Consider the following 12,866-nt stretch of genomic DNA (forward strand, 5'->3'; position numbering starts at 1 on the left):
TGCAGGCAGTGGAGGGACATGGGAAATGGGATCTCATTGGCGTCTCAAAGTTGGGGGACTTCTGCCACCATAGGGACATGATCCCACTTGCAGAGCTAAAGCAACAATTTGTTTCAACTTGGGGCCAATGTCTCTAATACCTGGAAGTGCTACATATACTCCTGGGTTATGGGGCCTTATTCAATGAGGTGGCGGAGGAGACGCCATTGGTACTTAGACGTATAGGATCCCAGCTACACAAACATGCAATTTCCCAAATCTACACCAGTCAGCCCCACCCGATTAGGGCCAAATGGGAACGTGACATGGGGGTGTCCTGGAAGACGACGCATAGGAAGAGGCCTGCCGATATTCCAGGGAGATGGCCATACTGGTTGCTTTCTGGCTGATAAAGCTGAAAATACTCCACAGGGCATACTTCAAGCAAGACACGCCTGTTAACGATGGGGAGGTCCGGTGACCACCTGTGCACATAGGGGTCCCTCGTACACACTCTGTCGGACTGCCCCACGATAAGGGAATACTGGGGAAGGAAAAGTGGCAAGGTATCCCAAGACATCGGTAGTACTGTGGTCCTGACCCTTGGCTTGGTGCTTCTGGGAATCGGGGAGGAACTCACCCTGGATAGGTCTGCCCTCCTATTCTGAAATGTGACATTGGTGGTGGTGCGGAGAGACATTATCTGGTATTGGGGGGCTGCCATGTTCCCAAAAGTGGCTGATTGGGAAGACGAACTTGGGTGTATGATGAACGAGAAGTTGGTTTACCAAGCCTGCAGCTGCCCCAGCAAATTTGAGAAAGCCTTGGGATCCATGACCGGACACAAGAGAAGGCCTGGAGTGAGGCAAGCCTCAACTAGTGTATGGGGCTAGGTGACCATTTCCGGAGTGACCCTACATGGGGACTCGCCCCCACCAGACTCCCACATGTATTTAGATGCCTGGTGGATCCAAATATACTATGATAACGTAAGGGTGGGGGACCACGTGTCTTCTCAGTTATGGTTGGATTACTTGTCTGTTTGTGGCATAAAACCTAATAAACAGATTTTTTTTTAAATAAAGTAGGTTAAAGATTGAGGCCTTATGTTCAGATTTTGAACTACAATGTTTAGGGCTGACCAGGAGCCAGAGTACGTGCATGCTCTCTCGGCACAAATATTGCATAAGACTCGTTTGGGTGGCAGCGAGGTGCCACCGAATGTGAAGTGGCCTGGGCGTAAGTGTCAAGGTCTTTGCATGCTGGGATGTTTGAGACCGCACTTGAAAGATTCAGGATGCTGTTGTTAGCCGAAAGGGCAGGACAGTTTGCAAGCGTGACCTGGGACCCTCTGCAGGTATGTAGGGCAGCCCAGTTAGCACCTCAGCATCCCTATTCTCAATTTTAACACCAATTAAATAAACACTTCTTGCCCGGCTTTCGCATGTTTTTTTGACGCCGGGTATAGGGCTCCACCTACTGCGAAACGGTGGCGTGCCGGGGTCAGGCGTGGGGTTAATGACTTTGGTCTGGATTCAGGCGTCGGGCGTGCAGGCGTCATCACAACCGAGTGACGTCAGCTGACCTGACGTGCTCGGTAGACGCTTGGAGACTAGGCGGGTCAAACGTGCCTCTACACAGAGTGTGCGTGCTCCCTTTCATTCGCTGTGGGGCTGCCATCTATGCCAACGCGGTACCCATACCTGGCACATTCCAAACAGCACTTTTACCGGCGATGCTAGCAACGCATGCAGCACGCGCCAGAGACTGGAGTTTCCCACGGACAGCTGGGGCTCTTCTACTTATCGGCATTGGAAGCATCAACGCCTGAGTCGGCAGCCATTTGAAGATCCGGGCATAAAGTAACGTTTCTGCGTTGTGGGAGGGGCGCGGACCTGACTTACCACAGGCACCTAGCACACAAAATGTCAGCTGGGAATAAACGGCGTTATAAAAAAAAGAACATGGTACACGTGTGGCATCCTTGAGTAATAAGGCTATCACGATTGTTATTTTACACACTACAATTACAGAACGTAAACTTTATTATGGGTGTCTAAAGCTGTGGACGCTCTTATTCCTGGGAATAACATTGAAGGTGGTAAGATCTGTGAGTTCAAATCCCCGCACCCTAATGCCAAGCAGTGTGGAGCTAAGCAGTCTCCACCCAATTGCATCTCTCAGAAACAACAAACAACCTAACAAAATAGAGCTCAAACTGTGCTGTACCACAAGAACAGATGCCACTGTACCTTCTTTCAATAACCTGAAATCATTTAATGACCAGAAACATAAATGTACCTGACATCTCTTCAACTGGCGCTTTAACCCAACGATCTATCTCAACACTGCCAGGATGTTCTAATGAGAAATCACTGCACGGACCCTGGTCTTCAAAACATAGTTAAACGTAAGTGCCACATGATGAGCTATTATTTTTTCGAACTTTTTTTCACATTTATATATTACATTTTGGTTCAAGTGAATAACACGCTCCCGTGACGAACTGTCACGCGCCGCTGGACAGTTCAATGAAGGTAATAAAAAGGCCTAAACTGGTAAAATAAAAAAATTAAAGAACCAGGCCGAGTGCAATCACTTAATGTGTTTTAGACCTGGCGCGGCTCCTGCGTCTTGTGATAACATGTCATCAGTGGCTGGCACCAGAAGAGCGTCAGCCCCCTTGTGCCGAAAACAATTTTTAGAGATTCTGAGCGGAGCTCCCCACTAACACACCCACATGTTGAAATGAGAAATTACCTTCACCAGACACTAAAAGCGCTCTTTTGCACTCAGGGGTAGGAACCTACGCACATCTGCCATTCATTGCTTACTCTTCAATCATAGCAGAGGCAGCGAAGACGTTAGTTCGCGAACTGACCAAGTCTGATAAAACACATTCACGAATTACGCCCCTGTTGAAGTTCGCGGCGCAGTGGAAAGGAATCGCCCACTCCCTGGCTCAGGGTCCCGGCAGCGTCACTTACCAGCGGGTGTTGTCGTGATAGTGCTCCAGCACCGAGTAGCCGAAGAAGGACTCGTTCGGCCCCTGATAGATCACGGGTGATTCCAGATCGATGTTGTAGGTATATCCCGTTCCCAGGCAGACCGCGGCCAGCATCACTTCAAAGATGCCCACGAGGCCCCCGCTCCGCGCCCCGGCCATCCTGTACCGCGAGCACCGCAGACGCTGCTGAAAGTTTCAAAACTAACTTCAGACCACTTGAGCTCCCTGAAAAGTGTGCAGTCGAGGTGTGAGCGGGGATGAGCAGCAAAAGAAGACACGAAAGAATCCCAAAATGCAGCCGATGGGGTGTGCGTGAGGATGCGCAGCCTCTGCAGGGGCGGGAGGTGTGTCTGGGCTCACTGGCTGCTTCTCACTGAAGTGGTGAGCACAGGCTTTTCTCCTCTGCCCCTTCCCCGCTTACTCTCTGAAAGCCTCACTTCTGTCTGCAGTGGTCCGGATTGCGGATGGGAGGGCTCTCTCTTTCTCCAGAGCTACCCACCCTGCTGGCCTTCTTCAGCCCGAGAGCGTTGGCGCCCTCTGCTGCCCATCGGGGGGACTGCGCGGACAGAGAGAGGCTAGACATTACAACTTGCTTGGCAGGAGACCCAGTAATAACATCTTGCAATTACTTAGACATTTCAATATATAAAGGCTGCACATTGTACGTAGCACTGTAGAAATAAACACGACATAACATATAACTGTGCAGGTTGATGGGAATGTGGTTTAAATAGTGTCAACAGGGCAATTTTGATGCAAATTTCCATGAACCCATCATCAAAAATGTCAAGGGACAGAACTTCAATTTTGGGAGTTCTAAATTCAAATCAAGAAAACGTGAAAACTAGGGAGCATATTTATGAGAGGCTTGCCTTATTCTGCGTTGGAGGGGCGTTCCATGGGCCTTGCATGAGCGTTCCCACGCAACACCCATGGATTTTGACGCATCTCCAGATTTACAGGAGCCTGAAACCTGGGGATGTGCCAAAACCAGGCACCTCCCCAGGTGCAACAAGGAGATATATCTTAATTTCTCATACTTTTTTCCTCTTCCTATGCGTGCTGCAGAATGCACTGTATTGCATAGATACAGAGCATTTCTGCCCTTTCCTTCTGACACAGGGCAGCACAGCAAGGTGACTTGGTGTGTTGCCGTGCCCAAAAGCCCGTAAATCTGGGCCTAGATGTCTACAGACGCACAGGGCAGTGCTGATGCAGTTATATTGGGATGCTGTCACAGTATTCACAGTTTGCACTGTAAAACACATGCTTACAGCTGGCCACTTAATTTATTTATTTATATAGCTATATAGTGTGGACATTATCCTAAGGTGCTAGAGCGCGCTACAGGAGAAATACTTTGTTATATGGAAGTTACAGATGATCTAAGAAAGACAGTACAGCTCTAAGTATTTACAAAGGTTGAAAGTACAAGGTAGATCATTTCATAAAAGAGAACATACAAAAGCCATAAAAGGGATATTTATTCATATTTGTGGCGAATTTGGCACTACACTTAAAAATTAATGTTTTGCCAGAGGTAATCTGGGTTTTGCTCGATTGCTGGAATCCAGCTGAAATTGCTGGACACCTCAATGGAATGAATGGGCCAAAGATGTGACCTCAGAGATACATTTTAAAACCTCGCCCGGAACCACACATTGTGTTCTCGGCTGTTTCCTATCTACAGGGATATGGGTCTGTCTGATTTGGCTAAGCATTGACACGAAGCATCTTCTATTTTCAGTAAAATGGATTCGCACTGGATGCGTTAGCAAAAACATATAACATTTCCATCTAAATGTATGCATTGCTGCGGTCCTTTCTGCATAACTATGGAATTACCACACTTGGCTCAGCATCAGCTGAACGAACCACAAATTTCAATAAAAATGTTTTAACCCAAGCCGCTAGAAATTTACTAAGATTGCAGCATGGGATGAGGGAGGTGGTATACTTGCTTACACTTTTCAGAAGTAAATAGCTACCTTTAACTTGTCAGTTGATGTATGCAGTCACTATAGAAGTAAACATTTCACCCAGTTAGTTATAATATTCCTAATGGATTGATTCGGGCAACTGCCTTTGTCTACAAATGAAACCCTGCATACTTAAATATGAACCATAAAAGTTAGGAAACAATGTATTTTTGTCATGAGTATGTTTTGTTTCAGTGTGGATGTCATTCCAAGAATACATCTGAATGCTCCAAAAGCAGCTACATTTTCAAGAAGGTACATCATAATTTACAACTCCAAGGGTGTAGTGTAGGCCGCTTCAGCCCCTGCTCTGCAGGTAGGTCCACAATCTTCCAGGGGGCCCCAAACCCTCAAAGAGGGTCCCATTCAGCTCATATCTGTGAGCTTTGGGAAACTCAGGCGTTTTCATCACATTCTGCAGGGGGGCATCATTTTGCATTATGCCAGTGAACAATCCCAAACATTTAAAAAAAAAATTCAAGGTCTATGTTCCTATTGGAAAGCAAGTGCTTCTATTAGTGTGAGGTGTGTTTGTGACATGATTGAAGTGGTATGTATGAAAGTATTTTTGTGAATTTTGTGCACTTTCCCTTGTGTCCAATTGCTTTTGTGTATAATATTGTGTGTTGTAAACGTGTTGAATGTTCTAAAACATTGAAAAATAGATTTTTTCAAATAAAATAAACTATTTAATAGCATTGGATACATTGTATGGTTGTCTATGTATCACGAGTAAACTGGGTTATTAATTTGAGTATCAGTACTGGCACTTTTCCTTGTTATTAAATTAGTGTCGTAGCATGGACACAGAACAACCAACAACAAGATCCAGAGGACACATTTTAAAAACCTATCCTGAACTGAATTCTCACTTTAGTAACCAATCTACAAGATATTTGCATGAACCAAGTGAGCTCTCATAAATCTTTACAGACCTGTATTGATCCTGTACAATGAAGCTGTACCAGTTGGATGTGCGTCGGGTCATATTGAAGGATAGAGAAACAGAGAGGAAGTGTTTTGATCGTACTTGAAAATCAGTGATGTGCCACTGAGGCCTAATTACAGGCTCATCCAAAAAGGCAAATCCACCTGCTTTTGAAACCAAATTGAACTACAATTGAACAGGGGTAGAAAATGTTTCGCAAGGATAATATAGAACACAATTTTAAAAAAGTGACATAACTTTGAATTGCCACAGATGCACCACAGAATTATCACACCTCACCTTTCTTTTGAGGAGTATACCCCCAAAAAACATAAGAAGCAGAGGGTTTTCTCTTGCACTGCAAATATATGAATTTGGACAAATGGATACCGGAGTTGGGAGCACACGAGCTTGTTGGAGATGCACCTGCGCGCCAGAGGGGCAACGAGGCCGTGACGGATGTTTGGCGACCTGTCCTGCAACCCCGAATACTATCTCTACTGATGAGGCAATCAATCCCGAAACACGAGCTAGGCTCGTGTCTAGAGATGATCATAATACAAGTATTTACTTGCACCGATTGAGGTGAAATACTTTGATAATTGAACTTTGACCTGTTCTTATAAATACTTGAACTGCACAGACGATGATGCAGTGGGGCGATACGGCGGAAGAGGTCAGCGGTGTGCTCCCAACTCCGGAATCCCCTTTTTCTTGGCTCCCGGTAGCCATGTAAGCTGACGAGCTTGTTGGAGATGCACCTGCGCGCCAGAGGGGCAACGAGGCCCGTGACGGATGTTTGGCGACCTGTCCTGCAACCCCGAATACTATCTCTACTGATGAGGGAATCAATCCCGAAACACGAGCTAGGCTCGTGTCTAGAGATGATCATAATACAAGTATTTACTTGCACCGATTGAGGTGAAATACTTTGATAATTGAACTTTGACCTGTTCTTATAAATACTTGAACTGCACAGACGATGATGCAGTGGGGCGATACGGCGGAAGAGGTCAGCGGTGTGCTCCCAACTCCGGAATCCCCTTTTTCTTGGCTCCCGGTAGCCATGTAAGCTGACGAGCTTGTTGGAGATGCACCTGCACGCCAGAGGGGCAACGAGGCCCGTGACGGATGTTTGGCGACCTGTCCTGCAACCCCGAATACTATCTCTACTGATGAGGGAATCAATCCCGAAACACGAGCTAGGCTCGTGTCTAGAGATGATCATAATACAAGTATTTACTTGCACCGATTGAGGTGAAATACTTTGAAAATTGAACTTTGACCTGTTCTTATAAATACTTGAACTGCACAGACCATGATGCAGTGGGGCGATACGGCGGAAGAGGTCAGCGGTGTGCTCCCAACTCCGGAATCCCCTTTTTCTTGGCTCCCGGTAGCCATGTAAGCTGACGAGCTTGTTGGAGATGCACCTGCACGCCAGAGGGGCAACGAGGCCCGTGACGGATGTTTGGCGACCTGTCCTGCAACCCCGAATACTATCTCTACTGATGAGGGAATCAATCCCGAAACACGAGCTAGGCTCGTGTCTAGAGATGATCATAATACAAGTATTTACTTGCACCGATTGAGGTGAAATACTTTGAAAATTGAACTTTGACCTGTTCTTATAAATACTTGAACTGCACAGACCATGATGCAGTGGGGCGATACGGCGGAAGAGGTCAGCGGTGTGCTCCCAACTCCGGAATCCCATGAATTTGGACAAATGCCCAAAAATAACTGACACTAAAAATGCCCATGAAAATGAATTAGGTGGGAAAACACCACTGGCACCATTCTCACAAGAAACTCATGAACCCTAGTTGTAAACTATGGCGTTGTTGTATGCAGCTAATCTAACACACTTTAACTCTTGCACTTAACAATTAATATGTAAATTTGAGTGAATATGTCTGTGGGATTAAAGGCCTGATTATGATTTGCCCAGTACACTGCAAACTCCGCACAAACACGAGTCGTAGGTCCGATCTCTAGCCCCCTGGTGCAAGGACTTTGGGGCATATTACCAACGATTAGCGATATTTATCGCTAACGATGCTTAGCAACACATTTTTTAACGCTAAGCATCGCCGGAAATTATCGCAAAGATAACTTGCTATTAGCAAGGTTTATCTCAGAAGTGATAAAAATCCTCGCGCTAGCTGCCAAATGAGAGATTATCACTGGAAAACCAACGATAATCTCTCGAAGTTTGGCGTTAGCTTGATGATAGGGGCTCACAAACTTAGCCATGATATCCACCTTCCATAGGATATCATGGTTAAGTCAGGAAAATACCAGGTGTAAAAAAAGCAGTGCTAACCACCAGCCTGTCTTCGGCAGAAGCGGTCGCTCCCCCCTGGCCCCTGGCATCTCCTGGTATCGTAGCGCTGCTCTCGCCGCTGCTGCCATAACGATCCTGTGCCTGTGCCTCCTGGTATCGTAGCGCTGCTCTCCCCGCTGCTGCCTTAACGATTCTATGCCTGTGCCTTTAATCTGTACCTGAATTTAATCTGTGCTTACCTGCGCCTCGCATTGCTGTAATTATTGTCTGTGCCTGTGTGTATTCCTGGCGCTCCACCGCTCGCATTGCCTGCATTGCTCCCTGAGGCTGCCTGACTGTGCCCACAGCAGTATTTGCCATTATTCACCCCAATATCGTCGTGTTTGGATTGTTTGTGTTGCTGCCATTTTGTTGTGCCTCCAGCCCGTCCCTCCCCCACGCTACCGCCTCCCTGCTGCCCCTTCCATGCTCCGCCCACCTCCTCTCTCCATTTATGACAGATACCTCTACGCGCAGCGTTCACACGCAGTGGTCGCGCCCCATGCGTGCCGAAGGCGCGCCAAAGGTAAGCCCGTCTACGCCCGTCCGCGCCTGGACCGCGCCCAGCGCCAGACCCCCTGGTCCCCGCAAACCGCACTCCTCCCGCATAACGTACGACGCCACTACCCTCAGCTCCCTTAACCCTGGACGCACACCACAATGCTACGAAGCTGCCCCAGGACGTACCCATGGTCCTTTCACCTGCCACTCCTGCAAATTTACCAGCATCAAGATCCATACCACTTCCACTAACTCCAAACACAGCTCCGACTCTAACCACCTGAAGTGCATCCTACTGAACACCCGCTCAGTCCACAGACACGCAACTGAACTCTGGGACCTACTCGACACTGCTTCACCGGACGTCGCCTTCCTTACAGAAACCTGGATGAACGCATCATCAACACCCGACATCGCCATAGCCATCCCGGACACTTACAAGATCACCCGAAAAGACCGCAGATCCATAAGAACATCAAAATCACGACCAGCTTCGACGATAAACTTGCAACCGCCGAACACCTCCACTTCCAGATCCACACCGACCCAGGACCACACTTAGAGGCACCCTCATCTACCGGCCCCCGGGAACCCGTAAACAATTCAGCGAAGACATCATTGACTTCATCAGCCCACATGCCCTCGCCTCCGAGAACTACATTCTACTAGGAGACCTCAACTTCCACCTGGAAAAGAAAAACGACAGCAACACCACTACCCTCCTTGACAACCTGGCCAATCTCGGACTCAAACAACTTGTTGACACCCCCACCCATGTAGCCGGACATACACTCGACCCAATCTTCACTTCCAGCAAATACGTTTACTTCGATCGTACCACTGATCTCCACTGGACGGACCACAGCTGTGTTCACTTCAACTACAAAACCACCTCGACCCATAACCCCCCACAACCTATTCCTCGAAGAAACTGGAACAAAATCACCACCGACCAACTCCTCACATCGCTCAACCAAAACCCACCCGCCCTCCCATCGGACCCAAACCAAGCCGCCACCAAACTCAAACAATGGATCACTCACAGCGCTGATGAATTAGCACCCCTGAAAAACCATCACACCAAACAGGACAGCAAAAAGGCCCCCTGGTTCAACGATGACCTTAAGAAATCCAAGAAGCTATGCCGTACTCTCGAGAAAATATGGAGAACAAAACCAACCACCGACAACATGACCACCTTCAAGGCAGCCACCCGCAAACACCACCAACTGATTCGATCCACCAAGAAATCAGCATTCAAGAATCGACTCGACAATAACGCCCATAACAGCAAGGAACTATTCAACATAGTCAAAGAATTCACCAACCCCACCGCAGCCTCAAACGACATCACTCCCTCCCAAGACCTCTGCGATTCGTTATCCTTCTTCTACAACAAAATTGCCGACATACATAACAGCTTCGAGAACATTGCCAACGAACAATCCTCTCCACCCCCCTCCGAACCTAATCCGCCTTCTAACAACCTCAGCGCCTGGAACCCAATCACCACTGAAGACACCATCTGCCTAATGAACTCCATCCACTCTGGCTCGCCAACCGACCCCTGTCCCCACCACATCTTCAACAAAGCAGACTCCATCATCGCACCCCATCTCCGTGATGTCATCAACTGCTCCTTCAACTCTGCCACCTTCCCAGAAAGCTGGAAACACGCCGAAGTCAGCGCCCTCCTGAAGAAACCCACAGCTGACCCCTCTGAACTTAAAAACTACCGCCCCATATCCCTCCTCCCATTCCCTGCCAAAGTCATTGAGAAAGCCGTCAATAGCCAGCTCGCCACCTTCTTTGAATCCAACAACTCCCTCGATCCCTCACAGTCCGGCTTTCGAGCCAAACACAGCACCGAAACCGCCCTCATCGCAGCTACAGACGACATCCGAACACTACTGGACAACGGAGAAACAGTGGCCCTCATTCTGTAAATGTAAATGTAAATGTACAGGAATTTATATAGCGCAAATCACCAAGCGGTTTCTAAGCGCTTGCTTAGGGAACCCGTCCTGGTATTCCCCTGTGAGATAACCCTGGCAGGGTATCCGCAAGGTGAAAGCCAGGCATCCCGCCGCGAGGGGCCGTTGTGGAGATTAAGCAAGCTATTGCCCAGAGTCGCAGAGCGTGAACCCGTGAATCGAGTAGGCACCGGAGCGAGAATTGTCGAGTCCATGGACATTTTAGGACTCAAGACCCCGCCGAGCCGGGAATTGAACCCTGGTCCCAGGCTGACCTCTGCTTCCAGGTCTGCCTCCTCTAACCAGTGAGCCACACTTCTCCACGAATTCTACTCGACCTCTCCGCCGCCTTCGACACAGTCTGTCATAGCACCCTCATACAACGCCTCAGCAACATCGGCATACAAGGAAAAGCCTTGGACTGGATTATCTCGTTCCTAACTGGAAGAACTCAAAGAGTCCAACTTCCCCCTTTCAAATCAGAGGCCACCAAAGTAATCTGCGGTGTACCACAAGGATCATCACTCAGTCCCACCCTCTTCAACATTTACATGAGCCCACTCGCATCCATCGCGCGTCAACACAACCTTAACATCATCTCCTACGCTGACGACACCCAGCTGATCCTCTCCCTCACCAAAGACCCTATCACCGCCAAAACCAATCTTCACGAAGGCATGAAAGAAGTAGCCGAATGGATGAATAACAGTCGCCTAAAACTTAACTCTGACAAAACGGAGGTGCTCATCCTAGGATCATCCCCCTCTGCCTGGGACGACTCATGGTGGCCTTCGGCTCTGGGCACAGCACCCATACCCACAGACCACGCATGCAACCGTGGCTTCATCCTAGACTCCTCACTCTCAATGACCAGACAAGTCAACGCCGTCTCATCCTCCTGTTTCAACGTACTTCGTATGCTCAAAAAAATCTTCCGTTGGATCCCCTCCGACACAAGAAAAACTGTCACCCACGCACTGGTCACGAGTCGACTGGACTACGGAAACACTCTCTACGCCGGAATCACAGCCAAATTACAGAAAAAACTCCAACGCATCCAAAACGCATCAGCGAGACTCATTTTGGACATCCATCGCCAAGATCACATTACCGGCCACCTGAAAGATCTTCACTGGCTCCCCGTCAACAAGAGAATAACGTTCCGTCTCCTCACCCACGCACACAAGGCCCTCTACAAAGTAGGACCCGAATGCCTCAACACCCGACTATCCTTCTACACTCCCTCCCGCCAACTAAGATCCGCCAATCAAGCCCTCGCCGCAGTTCCGCGTATCCAAAGATCCACCATGGGAGGTAGAACCTTCTCCTACTTGGCGGCCAAGACCTGGAACTCACTCCCCACTCACCTCCGCCTTACACAGAACCACATCTCCTTCAGAAAAGAACTTAAAACCTGGCTATTCGATAAATAATGAACCCCCTCCCCAAGCGCCTTGAGACCCTCTGGGTGAGTAGTGCGCTATATAAATTCTTGAACTTGAACTTGAACCGCGGTTAGCGCTGCTTTTTTTTATCGCTAACAGGGTTAGCGAAATCCTTGATAATAGGAGAAATGTCACTTAACAACATTTCTCCTGTTATTTTTCTCTGGAACGCTCCCTTTGCATCTCATTAGAGCTGCAAGGGGAAAGTAGAGAAAAAGGGTGCCATGCGAATTTGCGTGTTAGCACCCTGTTGCTGATAGGGAGATAATTTTATCTCCGCTTTTTTGGCTTTTAAAGCCAAAAAAGCAGAGATAAATCCCTTCATAATATGCCCCTTATTTCAGTGCACCAACTTGAACTAGCAAATCCAGTTGGACTGCGATGCAGACACAGCCGACTCAGCAATCACGTGTAGATCAGTCCGATAAGATAAGTTCAGAGTCAGCTGTGGAACTCCAAATAATTTTTCATTAATGAATTACTCACTCAAGGATCACTCGAAATGGTATATGTATTTTAAAATATTTATTTTAAAAATCCTAATCTAGTGCATACAATATTAAATAGTAAAGCAGTAGAAGCTGGTGCTATGCCCATCTTGATCTTCATCCACAGAAAGTTCCTCTCCTAATAATGGTCAAATTCTGAGTTTTATATACGGTTTGACCAATAATTTTTCTAATATTTACAAAATAAAATAAGGTTTGGAGACCGTAAATCTTCTATTA

General features: G+C 47.7%; 1 protein-coding gene across 1 annotated transcript in view; it reads right to left on the minus strand.

Annotated features, from left to right (window-relative positions):
- Nucleotides 1-3,431, minus strand: part of ITGA9 (integrin subunit alpha 9) — a 913,294-nt gene extending 909,863 nt beyond the window's left edge. Inside the window, exon 1 of the mRNA XM_078688268.1 lies at nucleotides 2,967-3,431. Coding sequence (XP_078544394.1) covers nucleotides 2,967-3,145 — 179 coding nt within the window. The 5' untranslated portion in view covers nucleotides 3,146-3,431. The remainder of the gene's footprint in view (nucleotides 1-2,966) is intronic.
- Nucleotides 3,432-12,866: the final 9,435 nt, after the last annotated feature.

The sequence above is a fragment of the Lissotriton helveticus genome, chromosome 4_1 (genome assembly GCF_964261635.1).
Source record: "Lissotriton helveticus chromosome 4_1, aLisHel1.1, whole genome shotgun sequence".
NCBI lineage: Eukaryota > Metazoa > Chordata > Amphibia > Caudata > Salamandridae > Lissotriton > Lissotriton helveticus.